The following is a 27,155-nucleotide window of genomic DNA, read 5'->3' as shown; positions in this document are numbered from 1 at the left end:
CTGCCATCACACGGTCAAAAACAAAAATAGACAGCGATATATTGCAAGATGTCAGCGCTACAGAAAAAGATTCGATAGAAACACTCCCGAAAGGCTTTCCAGTGAAGTACTCATATATAACTGATACAAACAATGTTCCGTTGGCTCGAATCCCTGGAGTGGGGGATAGGGCAATTCCAAACATGGAACATAGGTTAGGACTAATAATAGCGGCACACGAAGGACTTGCTTCTGTACATGCTGGTGTCTCAGCCACAGTATCGTTATTAAAACAGAGATACTGGTGGCCACAAATGAGAAGACAAACACGGAACTATGTTCTAGAATGTGAAATATGTCAAAAAATGAAAGTATCAACAGTGAGACGACCAGCGCAGACGCCCCTTCTAATCTCGGATAAACCATTAGCCTGTGTTTACCTGGACCACTGCGGTCCCTTACAAAGGGATGGTAACTATAAATATATCTTGGTTGCAGTGGATTCTTGCACAAGATTCATATGGATGTGGCCCCGGCGATCGGCTGACGCCAGAACTGTTATAAAAGATTTGCGAGTCTTTATCGGCACATACACAATTGGCATGCTGCATTCTGACCAGGGTCCTGCTTTTAGCTCTAGAGCTTATAAGGAGGCCATGACCAGCATGGGCATTGCATTGCGGTACTCTTGTCCATTTCATCCCGAGGGAAACGGAATCGTAGAAAGAAAAAACCGTGACATAAAGCAATCTATAACAGCGAAGGTATTAGGTTCGGGAGCTGGGTGGGTCAAACATCTAATAAGTGTCCAACGTAGTCTAAATAACCTGCCAAGAAATTCTCTGAGGGGATTCAGTCCGTACGAATTATTGTTTGGAACTAGAATGATGATCTTAGATCTTGACAGTCAGACTTCAGTGGTTAAAGAAAAAAGCTTTGATATCAAAGATCGTTTGGCTATTTTACAGGACTTAAACGAAACAAGGAAAGACCTGAGCAACATAAAGTTGAAACAGCCAACGACCACTGAAGAAAAACCACCTGTCCCAGCAAGACCTGTCTGGATTCCAAAAGTCGGGGATCTAGTCAGAGAAAAGATCGCGGTAAAGAAGGAATTTGGGCCTTCTTACAGAAAAGCAGTTCCTGTCTTGTCTATCAACGGGACAAGATCAGTAGTACTACCGCCCCTTGCTGGTAAAAAGGAGAACAGGGTTGTATCAATCGACCTGATAAAACCACAATCATGTGGCCGATAACAAACAGTAGGCCAAGTGGACTCCCGATAAGTAGTAGAACACCAAGGTTTGCTACAAACACAGAGGTTCAATCTAAGAGGCTACTCACATTTGAAATGCCAACAGAACAACAACAAGGACTATGCAACAATGCTATGGAACTTAAACCTCTAAAAACCCAAATAAAAACATTTAGCAGAGACACACCAATCTACAATGAAGTAACAAATGACTATGCTGCTGCAACAAAACCTATTGGGATAATAGGAACTACACTACACTACCACCTCAATTTGTACCCTCAAATTGACTTTCACCCAAATTAATAGGCCCCCCGATGGCCTTCCACTCCTAGATGGAGTGGCACCTATTCCAAACGATTTATACCCTATTCTATGGGGTGTTACCACCGCCCATGTCTCCTGTAACAAACAGAAGTCATAAGTGTCAATGAATCCTGCCCATTCTGGGTCCCTTAGATGTTTTGAGACACCAGCTATGTTCCAGGAAACCAACTTCAGAGGCTCTATCACATCGACCATGGTCGCGGATTGCACCACTGATGTTGTTTCCTCGATTATTGGAGAACGTCTCAACAATTCTTCTGCAGCTCCCAGTACATCAAGACCTCTTCCGTGCTCCTCCCTAATGTTTTCATCCCTCGATACTGTATTTGTTACTGGTCTATTCGATACCTTTGGGCACCCTAGGATAGCTCCAGTTACAGGAGCTTGGTGGTATCCCAAGGATCCCAAATCATCAAACTCCCTTAAAGGTGGTACTGCGGCCAAGTTCTGGTGCAAACGGCCGTCCCCATGTATACTTATTGGGGCTTGGAGATCGTCGTCGCGCCCCACGGGTCGCTGGATGTTATCGATCGATCTCGAGACTGAAGTTTCCAGAATTACAGCCGGGTTGGTTATGCGTATTGAGGTTGTTAAAAAATTTACCCCAACACTCCCCATCCCTTCTGCACCAGCAACTTTACCATCCGTCCTAATGGGGCTATTTCCACTTCCATCATTCCCTATGCTCACAGGGCGTCAATCACAATCGTCTAGGCCATTAAAAATATCATACCTATTGGTGGTCTCTAAGGGCGTAAATGGATTCAAGTAGTACATTCTCCTATTGGAAGAAAAATTCGACCTAATTGGTACAAGGTTCAAACCATAGGGATCTGGGGCCTGCGAGGGATATGGTACATATGAATTCTTCCTAACATCATGTACGGTTGAAGATCGGGCTTGTATTTGCATGGATTGAGGAGGATAGTACTGAGTTGAGAAAACCACTGGTCTTGGATAGAAATATGTTAATGGTCGGGGAATTATACGATTATTGGAATTGCCTACAGGCCAGTTTAATATAAAATGAACAGCATTGGGGTCACTGAAGTTCACTACCACCACGTCTCCCTCAATGTCCTTGTGTCTACCACCCAACCACTGAGTTCGGCGAACATGAATAATGTCGCCGTTAATACTACTTGCAATTGGTCTATTTAGCCTAAGCCAATGAATGATCTTATTTTTCAATTGGGCATAGCCTTCCCGCTTGTTTTCTTCTAACACAGGGACCCATGTAAGGACTACAACAAAGGGTACTGCTTCCGGTGAAAGTTCTGGAAGTGGGACCCTATTTGGTCTTCCCTGCGTATGCCTAGTACCTTCTGCTTCCCTTAATGGTCTTTTCAATAATGTTTCTCCTGTGCCATTCGATGGTTTACAAACTATAGCAGCCGGGGTCTGTGCAAGTTGTGGTTTTGGCAGAGTCTGTGGTTGTCTTTCGCCTTTGTTATCAATTGGATTCATTATAGTTGGGATCTTGTTTATAACAGGACTAGGGGCAGATGTAGTGGGTTGAACAGGCAGTGTACTAGTTTGTGTAACCATGTTTGCGGCTAATAAGGTAGGCACTTCCTTCTTCCCCAATTCCTGCTCCATATTCACAAGTCGTTCTTTGACCTTGTTCAATCTCTCTAGGATTGCTAAAGAGTAACTCTTTATTAAGTTTTCGATACTTTCCAATGTGACTGGGTTTTGGGCTGCTTGGGACGTGATGGCATCTGTGGAAATAGCGGTACAGGCTTCCCCCTTTGAATGCAAAGTGGCTAACGGTGGGAGCATTAAATTTGTAATCTCAGGTGCGACTATTGGGGCCTTATCACTCCCGATAATAGTCTTTACCTTTTTGCCAAATTCTGAGTGGCTTAGTTTTTGTTGTGTGAATTCCCCCCTTTTCCGCCTTTTTTTAATAGGAGGTGGGCCATAATTTCTAGATGGCGGAATAATTCCTTTTGCCTTGTTCCGTATATTCATGCGGGGCGGAGGTGCTGGAGTGATCAGTGCCTTAGTTGTTTTAGGCGTGCTGTTGCAGACAATGGGCAAAGGGCCAATTGGATCTAGTTTAGGGGAAGTGCTAGGTGTGGGTGGACGGTCTCTAAATACCGAAGGCAAATTATCCGATTGTAATAGGCTTTCGTTGCCATTTGGACTCCCTTGATCAATAGGGGCAGCAGAAACAGGTGACTGTGACACCAACCTAATCTTCATATTTTCTACAGAACGACGGCGTTCTGCACGTCGTTCTGCTAAAGTAATCTCCTTAGGAACGTCCCCCACTGACTTTGTAAAATATCTGTCCAGAGTACCATTCGACGTGCCCCCTGCCTTATCCGACATGGCTGTACCCGTACTTAAAAGCGGAGATGACATTTGTAACAGACAGACAAATTTAGCTGAACAAGCAGGGTGAACTTATTTAAAACTTACACAAGTAAGATACAGTCAATCAAGGGGGTATGCCCAGGACAGTCTCTTCAGGCCTCAGAGGGCCCGCCCTTGTCCCGGGCTTCTCCCGGGACGCTCCCGCGCGGCGGGCCTCCGTGAATGGCTTTATACTGTCCAATAAGAGAGGGGAGGGGCATGCAGGGAGAGCGGCCCAGGTGCTGCAGATTGGGTCTGGCGGGCGCTCCTGGGACTTGAAGTCCTGAGCCCGCACTCGCTCGCAGCCCCACACACACAATCGCCCACAGACGCTTCCTTAAGTAAGAAACGATGATGTTAATGGCAATCCGACCTTGCTGATGAAAGAACAGCTCCCTCACGCAGCGGGACCCGCGAAGCGGGTTCCGCAAGTAGTAGGTTTTTAAAACACAGTTAGTCCTCAAACGCAATGTCCCAGCGTGTGCGCTTGTAAAACAGGGTCCCAACAACCAGCCAGAAGTGAGGGATTTTGAACGGTGCTGGTGGGGAGGGGCATGCAGGGAGAGCGGCCCAGGTGCTGCAGATTGGGTCTGGCGAGCGCTCCTGGGACTTGAAGTCCTGCGCCCGCACTCGCTCGCAGCCCCACACACACAATCGCCCACAGACGCTTCCTTAAGTAAGAAACGATGATGTTAATGGCAATCCGACCTTGCTGATGAAAGAACAGCTCCCTCACGCAGCGGGAACCGCGAAGCGGGTTCCGCAAGTAGTAGGCTTTGAAAACACAGTTAGTCCTCAAACGCAATGTCCCAGCGTGTGCGCTTGTAAAACAGGGTCCCCTGTTGTGACTCCAATGGTCGGTAGCCTATTGACTACTAGCCTGCACACCCCTAACACCCCTACATTTAGTGCTTATGGGAGTTCCTGGCACTCGAGCAACACATCCTGAAGAGAAAGGACACCGAAGAGCCACACAAGCAGAACAAGAGAGCAGAAGCAGCTGACCTGATACTAACCCTGCCAGCCTGTCTGCATCCCTCGTCGAAAAGTGCACCGAAGTTGACTCATCCTGCAGCTGTTGAGTCCAGAAACCTCTGAGGACTGCCTCCCTTCGATAAGGGCCAAGACCTTATATCTTACACTGACGATACTGAGCTGTTCACCTGCAAAAGGGGCGAGGAGCCCGATAGAGAGAAGATTAATAAATGCTTAAGTGAGTTCTTTGCGTGGTTCAGATTCAACCAACTGTAATGTAACCCTGAGAAATCCAAGGTGATCCTTTTTGGCTCATTTACTTAGAAAGCATGGAGGTGCTGGTGGCCTAGTGATATATCACCCCCTCTGTCATCAGTAGGAGCAGTGAGAAATCTGGGGGTAAAAATGGATGCCTCTCTTGACATGAAAACTCAAGTAAAATCAGTAGCAGGCATCTGCTATGGCATCCTGAAAATGCTCCGGAGATTTCTTCCCCTCCTTTCGCTTAACCATAAAAGGCCGGTGGTCCAGGCCCTTATATCATCAAGACTGGACTACGCAAACGTCCTATATTTAGGCCTCCCGGATTGCCTCCTACATAAACTCCAGGTCATACAAAACATGGCAGCCAGAGCTATCCTTATGTGGGGTCCTAGAAAACGGATCTCTCTCCATCTAAGGAATTTACACTGGCTGCCTATCCGCAATGGAATTCACTTTAAGGCCCTTATGTTGGCCTTGAAAGCACTTCATGGTACAGTAGCCCCATACATCAGGAAGCGAGCGTCTTTCTATACGCCTAGCAAAAATTTTAAGATCTTCTCAACTATATTTGATGACGGTGCCTAGGTTTGTCCGATCGCGCAGAGGCGGGCTGCCTATGACACTCCGACAATGGGATGATTTAGGGCTCTTATTCCTTGATCAATCTATGTAGAGAGTCTGCCTTGTAATGCTTTTTGCACGCCGGGACACACTTTCAAGTAGCTGTGCGCTTTATAAATAATTAAATAACAAAAATAAATAACAAATAACCTCCCAAAGTACAGCTGAACTGTTCTCTGCATCCTGCAGAAACTCCAAGAGAAACGACTTGGAAGCCTCTGGAACCGCCAAAACCCGACATCTGAGGCCAACACTTCACCTGTCGCTTCCGGCTTGAGTTGAAGTGTGCCAATGGTGTCAACAAGGTCCTTAAAAAAGTCCATCAGGGTCTCACCCCCTGATCCCTGATGTCGCCTGCAGCCTCTGCTCACATGCCCCCTCGACCGCAACTGCTCCTTGTAAGAAAGCCTGATGCCTAAAGACACCTCTCCATCTGTCGCCCCCGGGCCTTGGAGAAGAGGACCCCTTGTGTCCCTATGTCCCCGAGCATCCCAAGCCTTGAACAACCCCCTACCCTCTCTCCATTCGTTCACTCCGACTAGTCTTCCAGCCAGAGCCTGAAGTATTTTTTCACAATGACCGATCTCTATTGATACCTTTTGGGCTCCGGACTCTGTTTTGGACCCTGCACCCGGCCGCCCTCGTGCTGCTGGTGGTGTACTGCTGGTGCTGCCTTGTACCTTGCCCACCACTCACTCACCTTAACTCCTGGAGATTGGGCATGTGCATTGCAGTACTATACCAGTTTGCATAACCTCCTTTCATAGAATAACATTGCAGAACTCAGAAATTGCACTGTGCCCACTTGGTAAAGTGAAACTAATTTATATTTCAAAATGTGCTTCCCTGAACAATTTTTCTCTGATGCCTAAACATATATAAAGATACTTGCTATTTTTATAAATTGGTGTGGATCTCCTCCTTGAGTCATTTGTGTCATTTATTGATCAATGTGTGTATTTGCAAATGTCTTGCACACCTCTCTGTTAAGCCTAAGGCTGCTCGACCAGGCTATGCCCTAATAGAGCACTTTTGGATAGTATAGCAAGCCCTGTCCACTCATGAGGGAACCCCTGAACTCTTTACATGGTATAGCAGATTTTTGATACATTACATAAAGAACCAGCTTCCTACATTGGTGGTGCCGTGATGGGACACAAGATTTGGCATTTGCTGATAAGTGATTTCACAAAAGAATCCAATCCAAAATGTTCTCTAGGTAAAAACAATTTTTCCAATTTCCTATTTTTCTAAATTGTTTTAAACTAGCTATAGGGCCTTGGTTAAGTCCCTCTGCAAAACTGTTAAGAGTTTTAAAAATAGTAAAGTAAGGTAGGCCTGTAGTAGTACTTAGATTTTGTTTGTAAAAGGTCCCAACTACTTTAACGACCATGCCTGACCAAGGGCCTTCCCAGGAACTCAAACTGGCACCCTATTACCACCTTAGGAGCTCTGCAAGGCATGGAAACTTGCCATGGGGTCTAAACATACATCTGCAGCAATTGCTGGAAGATAACAACTAGTCCATGGCAAGTAAAGGTTCCAACATTGGGGAAAAGGATAAAGACTCGGGTGGATGATGTCGACACTGACTCATCTGTCGTGTAGTTCCTATAAGTCTATATAGGATCTGTGCGTTTAGGCAACATAATCTATGGGATTGATGTCCAGACTGATTCCAGACACCGCCAAAGAATATGTTAGCCTTTATACCAGCTAACTCACAGTGCCACCATAAGCCTCCTAACCTTACCAAGGAGCGAACAGTTTCTGCCAACTATCGATCATGACCGCCCTTGATTCTTCAGGGATCGTGGATACAGTACTTTACACTCAGTCACTCATGTTCAATTGGTCTCGGAGAGATACACAAAACAAACGATGGGGACGTTTTCAATAAGCATTTATTGAACCGGCGTCATTCTGGTATAAAACATGTTTGCTGTAACAATCATTAGACAAACAGATGTATAAGATTTCAAGCACCTACAGAGTAAGTAAAAGGTAGAATTCTACCATGGTGCTAAAACAGTGAAAAAATGCAGGCATATAGATACATGGTACTAATCAAGCTTACTCCTACTATGCGGACCCTATCTAAGTGTACCTAGCATGTATGTGGGTGTAAAGCCAAGAATCCCCTAGCAAAGAGCAAACTCCATTACTCTATAGGAGAGAACAAAGGTTTTGGTCTCGAGTTGGACACCCCACAAGGAATGTCAGACCACTGCATGCTGGAGTTTCTGCATGCAGGAATCTCTGCATCTTTCTGTCAGCATGGAAGATTTTCCTCTAACCATCTAGTATTCAGTATGGGTCTTTAATACCCTGAATATAGCCTCGGGGTTCCTTACACAATCGATATGTTTGTACGATTACGCATCTGAGCCTAGAACAATACCTGCAATTATGCTCTAGGATGGACATGATTTACGCGGAGTATGTTCATGCTGTGATATACGTCAAGTGCATGACTTTTCTAAGAATCCTCATGCCCAATAAATGAGGCTAGTTTCCAAGAAACTGATCAACATTTATTCAGCACATAACTGGGTTAAAGGTCCGTGCTAGAACCGTTATGCAGAGCAAGGTAAGACAAATGTAGGTAAAAGGTTGTGTAGCTACTTAGGTCTAGATTGGGGTACCTAGGTGCTCATAACGCTATCCTTAACCCTTCAGAAAGCAAAAACTGTGTCCCAGAAGAGATACACTAAAGATGCAGGTCTTCAGAAACTCGCCAAGAGGATAGCCTTGGAGGCTTAACTCCTAGCTTTAGAGCAATAAAGAGTTGAGATCGGCCTAGGACCTATCTATGGTGGCAGCAAAATTATAAATAGGGAAGAAGGTTTTGACCCTAATATCCCCAAAGGGATGTTCCCAAAATATTTTGAGGTTGATGATATCAACAAATGGCTTACAGCCTTTGAGAGGGCCTGTAAAATGAGACAGCTGAACAAGAAGTCTTGGGATTCTCTTCTTTGGGAACTGTTCTCCTGATACTGAACAAGGCAGATGCTAAGTCTTATGACCTCGTGAAGGACACCCTATTGAGGGCTTTGGACTCAACACTGAGGAATGCAGGATCAGGTTCAGGGAGTCTCAAAAAAACCAGTCATTCCTGGGTAGATTTTGTAGACTTTTCAGTAAAAACACTAAATGTAAATCCAAATCCAGTACTTGTATAGCGCACAAATCACCCCCGAAGGTGTATCTCGGCGCTGGGGGCTGTTGGGAAGATTAAGCGAGCTATTGCCCGGAGTCACATGGTGCTGGGCAGACCCCTGCTGCCGGAGACAGGGATTGAACCGTGATCCCTTGCGTCCAACGTCAGTCACCCTGGCCACCGCGCCACACCTCTTCCCAGTGCGGGAGAATTAATGAGCGGGCAGGGCTTCGACATCCAGCGGACGTGCACCGCACCAGGGAGGTAGTGCTTGCATCGACCATTGGCCGACGCAAGCACCGAAGGGGTTAAATAATTATCACGAGAAATGACATTAGTACCTGGTAGACCTAGGTTCACTTTCTCTTCAAGAGTTGGGGAAGTAGGCAGTGCACTGGGTCAAAACAAGAGTGACCAAAACTACCACTGGTGGGGGGTAACCAAAAGATGGGGGTTGCGAAGACCCCCAAGGAAAAGATGGCGAGCAAAACAAAGTTAAAAGCAAAGAGTTCAAAAGGCCCCCAAAAACTTCTTTGTTAGGCACGTGGAGATGTTGTGATTTGCCCAAAGTCACAAGCTGTTCAGCGTCATTGCCGAGACTCCAACCCAGTTCCCCAGATTCTAGGTCGACCGCCCTAGCCGTTAGGCCAACTCCTCTCCCCTAGTGTATCTGCAGTGGCAAGTCTCCAAATGGGATCACAGGTGAATCCTGACCATGTCAGAGAGCTCACTGAGGCAACTCTAGCCTCTGAGGGTGGGGTGGTTGTAGTTGCCCTGGCTGTCTGGCCCAGTAACCTGGAGTGATACAGACAAAAACCTCATCAGGGGGGTTAGAGTTGAAGCACTGAGAGAGACATGTGCTAGTGTCACCATGATGGCTGAGCTACTGGTGTCCTCAGAACAATACTTGACTGGTGAGACATATAGAGCCCTCAACGCTGATATTCAGGCTAAAGTACATCCCATGGTGGTGGTATCCTTCAAATGGGGAGGGGTTTCTATCCAAAAGGGGGCGGTGATATCCTTAGCTATTACTGTACAATGTCTGCTAGGCAATGATCTGGAGTCATCCACATGATTTTACCGTTCTTGGATACCAAACTGGAGACCTTAGATGTCTCAATAAAAAGAATACCTCTTTTAATAGAGTTTTATATAGCGCTAACATGACCCGAATCGGGTATCAGAGCGCTTTACATAGCACCAGTTGCATTACATGAGGACACATTCTTTTTTGTTAGGCACGTGGAGATGTTGTGATTTGCCCAAAGTCACAAGCTGTTCAGCGTCATTGCCGAGACTCAAACCCAGTTCCCCAGATTCTAGGTCGACCGCCCTAGCCGTTAGGCCAACTCCTCTCCCCTAGTGTATCTGCAGTGGCAAGTCTCCAAATGGATCACAGGTGAATCCTGACCATGTCAGAGAGCTCACTGAGGCAACTCTAGCCTCAGAGGGTGGGGTGGATGTAGTTGCCCTGGCTGTCTGGCCCAGTAACCTGGAGTGATACAGACAAAAACCTCATCAGGGGGGTTATAGTTGAAGCACTGAGAGAGACTTGTGCTAGTGTCACCATGATGGCTGAGCTACTGGTGTCCTCAGAACAATACTTGACTGGTGAGACATATAGAGCCCTCAACGCTGATATTCAGGCTAAAGTACATCCCAAGGTGGTGGTATCCTTCAAATGGGGAGGGGTTTCTATCCAAAAGGGGGCGGTGATATCCTTAGCTATTCCTGTACAGTGTCTGCTTGGCAATGATCTGGAGTCATCCACATGGGCTGAGGTCGAAAGAAAGACCCATGTAGCTATGCCGGGTATACCTGAATGGGTGTGTATGAAAATCAGGGCACATTGTAGAGAGCTCTGGGTGAAAAAGAAGTGTTGGAGTCTGGGACAATGGCCCAACCTTCCAAGAGAAAAGGCAAGAAGATTGGTGAAGCATCTTCTATACAGATACCAGATCAGGTTCCCTCTCAACGGGGAGAAGACCTGTCACCCCCAATGGGAACTGAAGCACAAGAGATTTGGCCTTACGTGGCAGAGCTCTTGGGCCCAGGGGTACCCTCCAGGGGAATATCTGTGCCAGGGTCAGAGGACCTGTCCCACTCTTGAAAGCCGGATACAGGAAGCTGCTGATCAGGAAAAAGGTGATGTCAGTGGCTCCCACAGGACGTATTAGGAGGAGGTGATCCTTTACACTGAGACCAGAGGCCCCAAACCTGATGCCACTAGGAGAGTGGTAGTGCCTCAACAGTTTCTTCTCACATTGGCCTGTGGCATCCCCACTAGCTGGGCATCTTGGCCAGACCAAGACCTTGGGTAGGCTAGTCAGCTACTTCTACTGCCAAACATATCCCAGAATGTGAAGGAGTTTTGCAGTTCTGTGTCACCTGTCAAGACAGTGGCAAGAGAGGTGGCCACCCAAAATCCCCCTTAATCCCACTAGGAGAGGTTGGGGTTCCCTTTGAAAGGGGTGGGGTGGCCATAGCTGAGCCACTTGAACCCCCCACAGCATCAGGAAGCAAATTAATACTGGTAGTAGTGGATCATGCTACCAGGTATCCTTAGGCAATTCCCATTAGGGCTACTACAGCCTCAGCAGTAGCCAAGGCCCTGATTTGGATCTTTACCTGGGTAGGACTTCCTAAGGAGGTTGTTTCCGAAAGGGGTGTTATCTTCATGTATTGTTACCTGAAACACGTGGAATGAGTGTGGAGTGGCCTGTAAGTTCACTACACCTTATCACCCACAAACAAATGGCCTTGTTGAGAGATTCAACAAGACATGGAAAGGCCTGATCATGGGACTCCCTGAAACTCAAAAGGAGATAGGATATCCTTTTGCTATGCCTGCTTTTTACCTACAGAGAGGTGCCTCAGAAGGGAGTAGGGGTTTCCCCCTTTAAACTTCTTTGTCTTGTGAAGGAAGGCTGGGAGAAGCCTCTCCATGAACCTAAGCAAGATATTGTGGACTACGCCTACATTCCAGGATGGCAGAGTACATGGAAAAAGCCTCCAATAACCTTGAGGGCAACCAAGAGCTCCAGAAGCTCTGGTATGACCAAAAGGCTGCACTGGTAGAGTACCAATCAGGATAGAAGGTGTGGTGTTTGGAAACTGTGGCACCAAAGGCCCTTCATGACAAATAGTGGTCCTTACCCTAACCTTGAAAAGAAAAGTGAGGTCACATACTTAGTAAACCTGGGCACTAGCAAGTCCCCCAAAAGGGTGATACATGTGAACCGCCTGAAACTTAACTGTGACAGGACTGATGTAACCATGGTGATGGTTACTGATAAGGATCAGGAAGCAGAGAGTGAACCTGTCCCTGACATCCTCTTTTACAGTCCAAAGGATGAGTCAGTTGATGGAGTTTTTTTTACTCAGACACCCTCTTTGTCCAACAACAGGCTGACTGCTGGCAAGTCATATAGCAGCATGCTGAGCTCTTCTCCTTAACCCATGGACACACTGATGTACCCATGATGTGGACACTGGAGCCAGCTTGCTTGTCAAAACAAAGTTCTATTGCCAGTATGATCAATTTAAGGAGATTATTAGAGCTGAAGGATGCTGGAGGTAGGGGTTATTAAACCCTAAGAGAGTCCCTGGGTCAGCCCAGTGGTCTTAGTCCCCAACCCTCACCCACAGAGTGGTAAGAGAGAGATGAGGTTTTGTGTGGACTACAGAGGTCTCATTACTGTCACAAAGAAAGACGCTTACCCTATACCCTGAGCTGATAGACAAATTGGATGCAGCCAAGTTTCTCAGTACTTTTCACCTAACTGCAGGGTACTAGCAGATTGGCATGGACCCAGAAGCAAAGGAAATGGCATCATTCTCCACACCAGAGCGGCTTTATCAGTTCAGTGTTATGCCCTTTGGCTTAAAGAATGCTCCTGCAACCTTCCAGAGGTTGGTGAATCAAGTTCTTGCTGGACTGGAGGCCTTTAGTGTAGCATATTTATTTATTTATTTATTATTATATTTTTAAAACATACTTTTATTAGAGGGTTGTAATACAGTACATCACTTGTTGTAGTAAGTGCAGCATATTTAGACTATATAGCTGTCTTTAGCTCCTCCCTGCAGGATCGCCTGGTCCACCTTGGAAAGGATTTGCAGGCACATTATCAAGGCTTTAAAATGTCAGATAGGGCAGGCAACAGTTGTTTACTTGGGCTACCTTGTAGATGGAGGCCTAGTACAACCCTTACAGCCCAAGATCCAGACAATTCTGGACTGGGGGCTCCAACACCCCAGACCCAAGTCAGGGCATTCCTTGACTTGACTGAGTATTACAGGAGGTTTGTGAAGTTCTTTGGTTCGATTGTGGCACCCCTCCCGGACCTCACCTCCATGACGATGCCCTAGAAGATAAATCAGACAGATAGTTGTCAAATGGCTTCTGACACCCTGAAAGATGCAGTCTGCTCAGCACCAATTCTCAGAGCTCCAAATTGTTTGTGTCAGTAAGCCCATGTTACTGCACCCTTCTTAACAAATGGACTGTTTGCATAATTGTTTGGGGTTCATTGTTGGAGGGCACCTCAGCGTGTTGCAAGGTGCACTGTAAGGGGCTTGTGGGTGATTGCGATTTGTTTTAACTCTAGCCACGGCTTGTGTTACTAGTACTATTTTAACTTTTAAATTCTGAAGTTATCTCACATACCTTAGCTAAGAGGGCAAGAGTACCGTGCAACGTGATATTCTTGCTTCTTGAGGAGCGCCATCTTTCCTCCTCTCTGTGGGGCCATTATTAGACACCATTTTGTGAGGCTGAGCGGTCTAGTTGCTGACCTGCTTCACGGCGTCTATTTAATGCAAGCCATGACACAGACATGCAGCGGGCATGCCAAAGGCAAGCCCGTCTGCTCGCATCCGAACCGTGGCCAGTGCCAGCCTTGCTGCTCAAAATGTAAGCGGTAAAGGCCGCTAAATCGTCCAGAGATTCACTCATGGCCTTGAAAGCTCACCTATGCTAAGGTAACCCACGCATTGACCTGGTGGCGGGATGCACGTAGTACCGCTGCAGGGTCTGTAATTTCAAATTTTAGGCGCTCATAGGGTCCGAGGGGGGTAATGTAGTGATCACTGTTTCCCGGAACGTAAAATGTAATACTTTTAGAGCCTGCCTTATCAATTGCAGGTCGCTGCCTAAACACATAGATGACCCCTGGCTATCTCTTACGGACAACACTTGGGACTTGATGTTCCTAACAGAAACTTGGTTGATGGAGGGATCTAACCCTGACCTGGCCCTCTCTATTCCTCGCTGATTCCAGAATTGTGTGTGCCACCCGGGGTGGAGAAGGGTGTGGGGAGGTATGGCCATTATTTTGAAAGATACTTGAGAGGTCTCTACTTCCAAGTTGGGCCCATTAGGCAACATCGAGGGTTTGATATTCTGCATCAAGATCTCGCCGTCATTCTCCTTTGCCGGGCGGCTGCCCTGTAGGCCACCTTCCTGCCCTTATGGCCATATGCCTGAACTGTGCGATGTTATCGCCCAGTTTACATTACACTACGCCAATTTTACAGTCCTGGGAGATTTTAACCTACATTAGATGATCCTAGTTGCCCCCAGGCTTCCCATTTATTATTGATGCTAAATGGTTTTAACCTCGCCTACCCATAGCGTTGGCCATATGCTAGATTTAATTTTCTGTAACATCCAGGATCAGAGAGTAGAAGATCCTCTTGGCATGTGTTGGATGGACCACTTCCTTGTCCCTTTCACTTTTAGTTTTGAGGCTAAGCAAGGAAAGTCACTAACGATTCCCTGGGGCCAGCATTTCAAGCAGCTGTGCCATGGCTGTCGGGTAGTCCCGACAGTGACTCTTCCAGTTTTAACTCCTGGAACAGCCTTAAATATAGTTGCACCTCTAAGGTCGGTTACTGCTACCAGAGACACACCTTTGGCCCCCTGGTTCTCGGCCAAACTTATAGTGAAAAAGTTGCAAGAGGTTAGAGCGCTGCTGGAGAAAGTTCTACAATCCTGCAGCAAAAAAGTGCCTACAAGGAGGCCTTAAAGAAATTCCGCAATCCGATGCGGTCTTAGAGGAGGGAACATTTTGTTAGACACGTAGAAAGTTCTGAGAACTCTGCTAAGGAAATTTTTAAGATTGTAAAATCCTTCACCAAGCCTGTAGCGATGGACAGTACCATCCATCCCTCAACTAACCTGTGTTTGAGCCTGTCAGATCTCTTCGAAGAAAAAAATCCAAAAACTGTATTCCTCGTTTCCGGTTGGGGCAGGAGCCGCTTCCAATCAACATTTGGCTCCCTCCAACACCCTTATTTCTTTTTCTGAAATGGAAGTCTGGCTCTCCAGGGGACCCTTTCCCTTCCCTGTTTTTTAGGTCAATGGCCCCCTTGCTAAATCCTATATTGAACCAAATCTAAAACTCCTCTCTGAGAACAGGCATTTTTCCTGCCATTTGGAAACAGGTGTTTTTATTACCATTGCTGAAGAAACCTAATGCTGACCCATAAGTACTCAGCAATTTTAGACCCATTTCCCTGCTTCCATCATAGTTATGTTAGACCTGTCAGCAGCGTTCGATACGGGTGCACATCTGATACTGCTGGAAAGATTAAATCATCTTGGCATTTAAGGGGTGGCACTCTCCTGGATCTGGTGCTACCTTGAAGACCGCTCCCAATGGGGTTTTCTTCGTCTTTTTTCATCTTCATTAAAACCACTATTGTGTGGAGTGCCGCAGGGCTCTAACGTGAGTTTGTTGGTTTTTAACATTTACCTTGCCCTTTTGGATTCCTGATTGCTTCATTGGGGTGTGTGTGTGTGGGGGGGGGATGGGGGGCAGGGGGAGGGGGGGTGAATTAAGTTTCCTATGCGGATGACACTCAGCTGCTATTTTATTTTAAAGAACAATCCACTGCCGCCTTCCATAAATTCAAGGAGTGCCTGAAAGATATTTCTAACTGGGTGAACGGAAATTGTCTGAAATTAAATGCAGATAAAACTGATGTCTTGTGGTTTAGTCAGAGACACCCTACCCCCTCTTGTCTTTGGTGGCCCATAGAGCTAGGCCCCCGCCTGTCCCAATGGACTCAGCAAAAGCTCTTGGAATCAGGTGGGGATCTATCTTTTACTCTGCAAGTCCAGTAGAGCTCTTCAGCTTCTTTTGAGAAGTTGAGAACTATCAGGAAATTTCTACATTTTCTGCCGGAGGAGAGACGTAGGATCACAGTCTATGCTTTGGTGACCACCCAGTTGGATTATGCAAACAACCTGTATCTGGGTGTGCCAGCCTACCTTATTCACAGACTGCTGATGGCTCTGAATGTGGCGACGAGGCTGTTTCGTCCGGTACCCTTCCGTCATCATATCTCCCCTCACCTGAGAGAGTTACACTGGCTCCAGGTGGCCAGGAGGATAGAGTTTAAGGCTCTGACCTTGGTCTTTAGAGCCGTGATCGGCATGCGCCCAGGCTACCTCAAGCTGAGGCTCCATCCACATCGACCCTGAGATCCAATCACCTGAGGCTCCTCCGCGTCCCACGATATGCCAAGACTCGTGAAGGTGGCAGGTCCTTCTCCATACGGACTGCTAAACTGTGGAATGCATTGGAAATCCTTATGCAACGGATAGAAACAGAACATGAGTTTAGGAAGGTCTTAAAAACCTGGCTCTTTAGGCAGGAGTTTTATTATTGAGTGGTCTTTCTCTTTAGTCTGCTCTTAGCGCCGGGACACCACTGTTGAGGGACCTGTACACTTTACAAATGACTATTGATTAATTACTCTAAGCAGTTAATTGTGTAGACTGATGATTGTGAGCTAGGTATAGGAGCAGTCCTATCCCAAATCAATGAAGATGGCCAGGACCAGCAGGAGGCTATTACCCAGGGAACAGCGTTGGAGTGCCATAGAGAAGGAGGCCTTTGATGTGGTCTGGTCCCTGATGAAGTTGAGACCAAACCTGTTTGGTACTCATTTGCTTGTTGAAGCCAACCAAAGACCTCTTGGATGGCTTATGCAAATGAAAGGTGAGAACCCAACACTTTTGTGGTGGTCCATCTCTTTACAGGGAGTGGACTTTACAATGGAACACAGACCTGGGACTGCCCATGCCAATACAGATGGACTTTCCAGGGTCTTCCACTTATACTTTGAAGACTGTCTTGGAAAAGGTTAGTCTCATCCTCTTTCAATTGGGAGGGGTTGTGTTGGAAAGTACTCTTTTGGCATGGTTACCCCCCACTTTTTACCTGAGTATGATGCATCTTTGACTGAGTGTGCACTGGGTTCCTGCTTACCAGGTTGCCAGTGCCTGTGTTCTTTCCCAAAACTTTACCTTTGTTTCATCAATGGGCACACCTGTGGCTCACATACAAGTCCCTTGTAAAAGTTTAAGCGGTACCAAGACCTTTGTGATCAGAGAGGGTCTCTAAAGGCTGCAGCATGTATTATGCAACCCTAAAAGACCCCTCACAAAACAGTCATACTGCCACAGCAGCCTGCTTGTGTTGGTGCAGATAAAGTGAAGAGTCAACCTGGTACACATCCCTTTGTGCCAGGCCTACCAGCACTACAAGAGGCATAGGTAAGTCACCCTTATAGCAGACACCCCCAAAGGATATGTCAGTCTGTAGACCAGCTAGCTCACAGTGTCACTATAAGCCCCACAATCTTACCAAGGAATGAATAGTTTCTAGTTACAAACAAACATAACTTTAAAATAAATAAAATAAATAACCCTGTTCCCTCAGGATTCGTGGAAACAGTACCGTAATTTTCGCTCAGTCTCTCGTGCTCTCTTTGTCTCGGAGAGAGACACAGAATAAACGAGGACGTTTTCAATAAGTATTTATCGAACCAGGGTCATTCTAGTATTAAATATGTGTGCTGCAACAGCCATTAGACAAACAGATGTATATGATTACAAGCACCAACAGAGTAAATAAAAGGTAGAATTTTACCATGGTGCTAAAACCGTGAATATATGCAGGCATATAGATACATGGCAGTAATCATGCGTACTCCTAAGATGCGAACTCTAGCTAAGTGTACCTAGCATGTATGCAGGTGTAGAGCCAAGAATCCCCCTAAGAAAGAGCCAACCCCATTACGTGATGAGAGAGAACGAAGGACGCCGTATTGGTCCGGAGTCGAACACGCTGCATGGGATGTCACACCACTTCGTACTGGAGTGTCTGCGTGCAGGGTCTTCTGCATCTTGTTTCGGCATGGAAGTTTCTTCTCTGGTTTGCCCAGCGAAGATGTGGTACTTATAAGCCCGAAAGGTACCCTCAGGGGTTCTACCTAGATATGTCCTTGTACTGTAGGCATGTCAGCCAACGAGGACGATAGCGGTGACTATTGCACAGAGTTATTATGCAGAAGATGGTAATCCTTCTGTGATAGTAAGAATCCTCATGCATAATAAATAAGGCTAGAAAACCATTTATTCGGCACCTAACTAGGTAAAAGATCAGCGCCAAAAGCAGTTATGTAGAGCAAGGTAGGACGAATGTAGGTAAAAGGTTATTCAACTACCTAGGCCTATATTGGGGTACGTTGGTGCCCATAACAGTTTGACCTCTGCACCCGGCCGCCAAAGTGCTGCTTGTGCGGCAGTTTTGTCACTTACCTGAATCTTACCTAGTACTGATTCTTTTTCCAGAAACTCTGCATCCTAAATTGTTTACTTTCCTGCATATTGCTGATTATTTTTTATCCTATAGGATAACATTGTATTGTTGTATTGTATTGTTGAAAAATGCAGTGTCCACTTTTTTTTACATTGAAAAGCATTGATTTTGCTAAACGTATTTGCATGCAACAAAGTATCTTTGATTCTATAAAATAAATATACTAAAAGTATAATGGTTACAAACCATTGGTCTCGGATTTAGTCATTGAGTGTGTGTATCATTTATTGCCTGTGTGTGTACAACAAATGCTTAGCACTGCCCTCTGATCAGCCGAACTGCTCATCCACACTACCACAAAAGAGAGCATTAGTATTATCAATTTGAGCCTCTGTAAAGCCTCTGGGGATCCACTGGACTCTGTGTAGACTATACCTAATTTTGGTATAGTATATACAGAGACGGCTTCCTAGAATTTCTAATAGCCTTCTCCTCATGTCATCCTTTCCAAGGCTTTGTTCTAAAATATGTGCTTTAGTTGCTCCACTGTTTGCCATTTTTGACTTTGCTTGAGTGCTCATTCTAATATTTCTTTATCATGTCTTCATTCATCCTGTTTTCATTGTACTTGTGCCCCTCCTTTCTCTCTCTAGTCTATCTGACCTCCTTTGTTTTGCCTGTGCCACCTCTTCTGTGGCCCGTGGTTTCTTATCTGGCCTGTGGCCTCTTCTCTTGCATACTTTTCTCACATACTTGCCTCATCTGTCATTCTGGAAAGTATTCAAAATTCCATACTAAGTCTCTTTTCTCTTTCTGTTGTCTTCTCTCCTCTTTTAATATTGCAGTCCTTCTGTTATTTTTTCCAGAAACCGACAACAGCTGACAATATTATAGGTTTTGATGTGTAAACCGTATTTCTGTGCTTGTAATCATAATTCATAACTTTTGCCCGTTAAGTAAGATTCTCCCAGTGCATGTTTGTAAATAGTTAATTCAGTTTGTTTTTATGTTTATTTTAGCCTTACCTGAACCTATCCTTCCATCTCTGCAAAGAAAATACCCAGTAAGTGTCCTGTGAATGTTGTGTTAATGCTGTGATATTACTCTTTTATACAAACATGGTACAGTGTAGTTGATAGGTTTGCACTGAATGTAGAACTTTGTAAAGTGTGCTACAGCATCTGCAAGCAGAATATGACGGTATTAAAACACACAGGCCTACTTGCCTGCTATAGGAGCATGCTTGCTGTTGTGGCTGCATAGATCAGATAATGGCTCTTCTGATCCAAAGCCTCTTTATTGCAGGAATGGTAATTTTATGGGGTCAAAAGACTTAGCTGCATCTCTTAAAGTGACAACTGCTGATATTTCTTTGTCAATCGAATGTGTAACTACAAAGTTCTGCACCATAGACATTTACATCCCTGACTAGGTCACAATTATTCCAATACTTTCAAATTTGAGTACAATTTGTTATTGTTATGGCGAATAGGCCACTCCTCTCCACTCAATGAAAGCTAATATAAATATTTTCTTGATTTAATCTTTACTCTTAAACCATCAACTCCAAGAGTCATGCCCTGATAACCTACACAGAATGATCCATTTTGAGAAGGTAACCATCTTCTTTCCATTGGCCTACTTTGTCACCACCCGGAATGTTCCTCCTCTCTCCGCAGGGTGCATCTCTTCTTGCACACTGTTTTAGGACTCCCCTACTTTGCAGTGCAAGCTGGCTGGCTGTGAAAAATACCTTTTCGGGTTTCCCAAGTACTTACAGTGGTATTACTGCCATCCAATTCTCCCTCCCCCAGAGCATAGTTCCTTCACTGTTTTTTTGACTGGCTGACTTATATTCATCCACTACTCACTTTTGGGGAACAACTTTTCTTTTTTGTTACGCACTCCATACAAATGCATTTGTTTTCCATCTCTCCCCCTCGTGTGCTTCTCCCCCATCAGATACTTGTCCTGCACTCCCTTATGTGCTTCTCCCCCATAAGCCCTGCACCCCCTACAGCTCCATGTTGCTCTCTGCACGTGCTTTTCTCCCCCACCCTTATGTTGCTCTTACTCCTGGTGTTTTTCCCCCCATCCATTCCCCATTGCTTCTGCCCTCACACACCTGCTCCTCTGTAACCCAACCGGTCCTTTTTTATCAAAGATTTTTGGGAGTGTGTCACTGCAAATTGCTGCATGCCTATCTACCTTAGACAAAAAGGACTTTGATGCTACCCCAATAAAAAATTTTAGGTCTTGCTTACACTGTGCATGCGCTTTTTTGCGAGACACATTGTTTACAATTCAGTGGGAATTACAACCTGCACACAGTATACCATTAGCTGGGTTCGTTGTCACTCCTCTGCAGTCTTTTGATTGATAAGCTCTCGTAGACTGCCCCTGTTTTCTTGTGTTGGCTCCTCCCTGGACCATGGGCCAAATAAATGTTTTTCCTTGTCTTTGTTGTTGTTCGTCTTTTTGCAAAGCACTTTACAAAAAAAATATTATAAGCATTTTGGTAACTTTCCTGGACGTACAATGTGCTTTCCTACTTTTAACACAGGCACACTGCTTATTTATGTTGCATTCACCCTATCTTCTTTTTCTATTGATGATTTAATTACTTACATCGACAACCATACTGCTCTATCCTACTCCACACCACTCTACACCTCTCCACTCTACTCTAAGCCTCTTCACACACTATGCTTTACTCACACCCACAACTGTACATCTCTACTCTGTACAACTCGCAGATAATCATCTCAAACTCAATGCTCTGAAAACAGAGTTCCTTTCACCTCCCGAGAAGAACTCCACCACTCAAACTTGGCTAAATCACCTAACTGCACTCAATGTCCAACCCACCATCGTGGACTCAGCAAAATCATTAGGCATAACACTCGACACCAACCTCAACATGCAGCAACATATCAGCAAGGCAACTAAAGGAGCGAACTACCAAATCAATACCCTGAGGAAACTTAAACCCTTCCTCCCAGCCAAAGACTTCCAAACTGCAGTACAAGGACTAGTCCTCCCTCGAATAGAATACGGCATCATAGCCCTCTGCGGGCTCCCTCTAACTTCTACCGCACCCCTAAGAGCTTCTCTAAACTCTGCAGCGAGACTCATCACTGGGTCAAAAAAGCACTCGCATATCTCCCCTGACTTTAAATCTCTGAACTGGCTGCATTTTGAAGCCAGAATACATTTGAAAATCGCCTGCATGACACACAAGGCTGTACACCTGAGCTCACCCGGATACCTCACCCAGAAGCGGACAATCTCTTTCGGTTCTAGAAACACTAGAGGCACAAATAATCTTCTGCTAAAACCTCGAAGATTCCGGAAGGAAAAAACGTATAAACGCTCCTTCTCAGGAATGGCACCCAGGATATGGAACTCACTCCCTCCTGAAACCAGACTCATCTCCTCAATCGCACTCTTTAAGAAAGAAGTAAAATCTATCCTCCTAGCCAAATACACTTGATCTATTAACGTGATTCTTAAAGTCTCTGCACCGATCTGTATTATTTGCTCGATCCCTTCGATGATTTGTATTACTTTTTTTTTTACTTACTCACCTGACTGTCTATGCTCACACTTATGTATTATTTGCATTATTAATGTACCTGCTTTACCATGCTCCCTCATATACCTACTTATTATCTACAATTACGCTATACCGAATGGCCTGTTTGCACCCTCATGTTTGTATTCCCCGCTTTGTAAAGCGCTCTGATATCTGCAAAGATCTTGTTCGCGCTATATAAAACTTTCAAAATAAATAAAATAAACTCCACACCATTCCACATCTACTAAGTCATATGCGTACCCCAGACACTATCTCATTAGTTGAACCTACTTTAATCTGATACTGGAATATCAAGTGGGAAGGTCACAGATTTTGTGTACTTGTGTCTTAATGTCTACTACCGAGAGGAAGATCTAGAAGGGAATCTAGGAGACGCCGATTTGGCTTTATGGTGAAATGTTTAATTTTGGGAGTACTTACATTAATCAGTTATGGGAAGGGCCTCTTTTTTCTATAATGGTGATACTCCAAAGTTTCCTACAGTAGTTTCTTAATTTGCTAATCTGTGTTTCTCCGAGATGGTTTAGCGAGCTGCCTTCATTTTTAAGAAACTTTTTATAATGTTCAGGCAAACCTAAAGTTCCTGCTGTTACCAGTCTATAATGAGGTCTGCTGGAGCCCCAAATAATAAGGTGTACTATTTAGTAGCCAAGATACACTGATTAGAAAGATTGTTGGATGAGAGATTCTTATACAATTTGGGGCCATTTGGGTCCTAAACGAGATCAACAAAAGCTTATGGCGCAGATCTTAACAAGACTGACTATGTAGGAGTGTCCCAGATTGCTAAAATAGCTTTGTAGCTTATGCATCCCATTAGCTGTATTGTGGAAGGCGTTGATTTTGCCTGAAACGGCTTGGTTGGATATCAGGGCTGATGCAGATATCCATACGGTTGGAGGTTGTTTTCAAACTGGCAAATTACTGTCCCTTATGACCTTGATGCAAGAACATGATTTACCTGCCTTCCAGTTTCTGATATACGGAGCGATAGTGCAGGGCATCAGGACTAAATGGGAAACTGTCAAGTGAACCACAAACACATCACTTCACATCCTTTTTATGATGGGAAATAATTGCAGACAGGTGCCATCGTTTTACAAATCCCTTTCAGGTATGACTAGATGTAATTCGCACAATTATAATGAAATGGGAAAACAATCTTGGCAGGACAGAGAATTGGCAATGGTACTTGAACATATCCATAAAAAATCTAAAAGTTCAAGATTGATGCACAGTTTACCTGCACAACATGTACATGACACCTAAAAATAAACATGCTTGTTTTCGAGGTAATAAAATGTACACAATGCAAGTTCCTTAACCTTTTCAGCGCGACCGCGTTTCCCCCTCCGGTGCTGGGCCCTAATGAAAACGGGCGTGGTCATGACGGAACGGTTCCGTCATGAGCACAGCTCAACCGTAGCTCATGACGGAACCGTTCCGTCATGAGCATCGAAGGGGTTAATGCAGTTGTGATCATACAGTGTGGTGCTTCCCCTGTATTGGGAAGCAAAATTGAGGTCCCTTAAGCTGACAATAGACAGGGAAGGTCTGTGTGATCCTGCAGGCTGTCTACTGTGCCTTTTTCCCCAGACCTAAACCAATGAAAGTGGCCTCCAGGTTTATTGATTTAGCACTTGCTTGAACAAATAAAAGAAATGAACTTCATGTTTGCAACAGCTTTGTCATTAACTCAATGGAGGGCTGATTTTAAATAGTGGGCAAAAAGAGCATTGTACGTCATAAATAAGAGAAGAAGGGAGCCTGCGGATAGCAAATTACCCAGTTATGGCACTAGATTACTTTGTCCTTCAAAAATCTCATTTTTCAGGAAGAGGTTTAAGAGAATAATACAGGCAGTGAAGGGAATTTAAAAGAGGAAAAAATTGTGAATTCCCCAGTTTGGGACTGAAACCCAACCTTAAATAAAGTGTCAACCCATGGGTAGATTGTGAATGGCAGCCAGAGTGAGTTATTGTTTGTGTTTTTATAATATACTTGATTACTTTAAGCACAATTTGAACTTGAGCAGCTTGCCATCTCATAAGATCATGGCATATACGCTCCAGGAAATTTACAGGAAACACTTAAATGTCATACCCAGGCTTAAATATGATTCCCAGTGTTTGAAATGTGATAGGTTTTGTGAAAAATGTATACGGTAATGGCATTCTTTGTTTCATCTTAAAATCATTGAACAGATTTACACAAAAAGTTTCACAACAAGCTGTGGGGAGATTCAATATGGGGAGTGCTACCAGTGGAAGTGAAGTTACAAGGGGGATATGTCCAAAAAGATTTGATAGTAAAGCAATAGTAGCACCTGTTCTTTAGCAGTTCATTTTGTGTGTGTTTTTCATTGAGCGGCGGGGGTTATCCTTCTTAAACATGACTTGTTCATAAGCTATATTCTTTTGCTTTGACAGGAATGCTTTGCTCCCACAATGCAATTGAACCTTGTACCTCAAGCACCAAGTCACATTCCTCCATACTTCTCAAAGAATGGTTCATCTCTTGGAGACCTCTTTGTTGGCTTCCTTAAATATTTTGCCACTGAATTTGAGTAAGTGATATATTTACTAAACTCTTAATTGTATACATTCCCCCAATCCGAGTTGTTTAAGCTAAAGTCCTTAAGAAAATGTGCTAAATGTAGCAGTTGTATTTTCTGCTTTGATGTTAACATTGCGGGGCAGTATATCTGTACAACCTATGAAATATAAAAATAATGTTTTCAAATCTTCATTGATAGCCTGGACAGTGAATATCTCCACCCACGTGCACAAATCTGGAGCACGTTTACAGAAAATAAATGGAGGGTGTCATGTGTTGAAAATATGAGGGACTCTGCCAACACATTTGTCTGAGGCTAAGAAAAGAAACCAGTGAGTGTGGCTAGGCAGATATTAGCCCATTTTCTCTCTACAAGACATGGGTAACACCTCAGACCCAGCCACAAGACGTAATGTTGGACAGCTTGGCATTATGCTATAAGCTAATGTGGTGTCACTGTCCCAAGAGAAATGATTGCACTGTCCAGCCACACTTGCCACATTTTTCTTAGCTCTTGTCATGGTCAAAGGCAATCTTGGGTGTTTATAGAGACATAACCCCACCGAGCTAGCTCACCTGATCTTGCGGTATCTGGGAACATGCAGATGCACTTGTACACACGCACCCTCTGGTAATATACACAACACAAACTGTCATGTAAAATAAAAAATACTGTACAGATAACAGAGGCAAAAGGGTCATCATTCTCTTGTGTTAAAATTGCCCATGTTAACTGCCCTTCATGTGCAGCAACGTGCATGCTTCATAATAGGGTGTGGTGATGCTGCTCCCTTGTACTCCCAATTGGCCCTCTTCAGGAGGGTCAGAAAGCTCATTAGACACCAGAAATTGTTTAGAAAAAATAGTTTGTGAGTGAAGGCAGCTCACCCTGGCATCTAACTCTACCTCCATTCCCTAATTGCCCAGCATTCTTTCTGCCCCTGGAGTCCGATTGGGGAGGTTAACCATTAATCTGCTCTCCAGTGGGGGAAGGGCGGCACAGAAAGCCCACTAGCCCCCTGGGATTAGGTGAGTAAGTTTACCAAAAAATGGGATGGTTGTGACCCACCCTGGCACTGGGCTTTGCCCCACCCCTAACAATTTTCCCATTCTTTTTTTCTCCCTAAAAAGAATGGGCTGGGGTGTTCCTGCTCTGGCATCTGGCTGTGTCCTCGCCCCCTAATGGCCCCAACAGTCTTTCTGCCTTCTCACTGCTCTGTATATGTATCTCTATCTATCTGTGTGTGTATGTATATGTATACATATTTTTTTCTTTTCGCCAGCGGCGGTCGCCACTGTATAGTTATAGAGTTATAATTAGGATTGTTTTTCCGTAGACCAAGTGCATTTTGGTTGTCTAGTAACTTAGGCTCTGTTTGACAAAACTGTCCAAAGAAAAGCAATTTTTCCCTAACTCATTCCTGGAAAGTTTTTGAGTGATCTGTCAAGTGGGTGTCGAGAAAAAACGGGGTCCCAAATGCAAATTTCCTCATGCATTTTCCTTACACTTCTATTGGCAGTGCTACCGCAAAAACTTCTGAGCGTAATTGCACCAAATTCGGCAGGTAACTAGAACTTGGCCCAGAGATAGTGGTCATGTGACTTGGTGTAAATCTGTTCAGTAGTTTTTGAGAAATTAAGGTTAAAAATAATTTTATATGTAGACGGTTGGGTCCGAGGAACTCCCGCAAGTGTCTCTCGATCCCATATTTAAAAAATAGAGCGTTCTGATAGGCCCAGGGAGATTTTTTTCCCTTTGGGCCAATTTGAGTCAGACTTCCACTGTAGCGAGTGCTCTGATTTGCAGAAACATGAGAAGAATGTTGCTGGCAGTCATTACAGGACTCTGAAACGTAGTCCCTTGTCCTGAAGTTGTAACAAAATAATATAGATCTCTATAGGGGCAGGGTAGGGATACCTTGTTGGGGAGGGGGGAGGGGGGATGGGGGTTGGACAACCAGAAGTTACCCACCTTCTAGACCAAATAAAACATGGTGGTACCCTCCTCTTTACTATTAAATGGGGAGATGAGGTCTCCAGGGCCTAATGAGGCTCGGGAGGAGGCCACGTGGCCCCCTTCCTTTTTTTTATTGTATTTGGCCCCAGGTGATGGGTTCCCCAGGGCCTATCAAGACTTGGGGAGGGGGAACGCATGCCCCCTCCCCATAGAATTTGGCCCTGGGTAATGGGGCCCTCTAGACCTTTTAAGCGTTGGCTTTGCATATGGTAACAAAATATTTGATAGAGGCATCTAACCGCAGATTCCTTACCTTAGAATTTTCCAGGTCTCAGGCTGGATCAGGAGGATTTTACTTGAGCATTTCCCTTGCGTGCCTGAAGGTGGTGTCGGCTGGCTCCACGTGACAACGGCGTTCACACTAGAAGGAACATTTACGTCACCTATATAGTTGCCACCTCAGCGCGCTGATGTCCGTTCTT

The 27,155-nt window shown here is 45.0% G+C and overlaps 1 protein-coding gene across 1 annotated transcript in view; it reads left to right on the top strand.

The window, feature by feature from the left end:
- Nucleotides 1-27,155, top strand: part of TENT2 (terminal nucleotidyltransferase 2) — a 583,214-nt gene that overhangs the window by 361,972 nt on the left and 194,087 nt on the right. Inside the window, exons 11-12 of the mRNA XM_078677766.1 lie at nucleotides 19,582-19,625; nucleotides 24,590-24,726. Coding sequence (XP_078533892.1) covers nucleotides 19,582-19,625; nucleotides 24,590-24,726 — 181 coding nt within the window. The remainder of the gene's footprint in view (nucleotides 1-19,581; nucleotides 19,626-24,589; nucleotides 24,727-27,155) is intronic.

Source organism: Lissotriton helveticus, chromosome 2_1 (genome assembly GCF_964261635.1).
Source record: "Lissotriton helveticus chromosome 2_1, aLisHel1.1, whole genome shotgun sequence".
In the NCBI taxonomy this organism is placed as follows: domain Eukaryota; kingdom Metazoa; phylum Chordata; class Amphibia; order Caudata; family Salamandridae; genus Lissotriton; species Lissotriton helveticus.
Note: the sequence above shows the minus strand (reverse complement) of the source record. Positions and strands in the feature narration are given on the sequence as shown.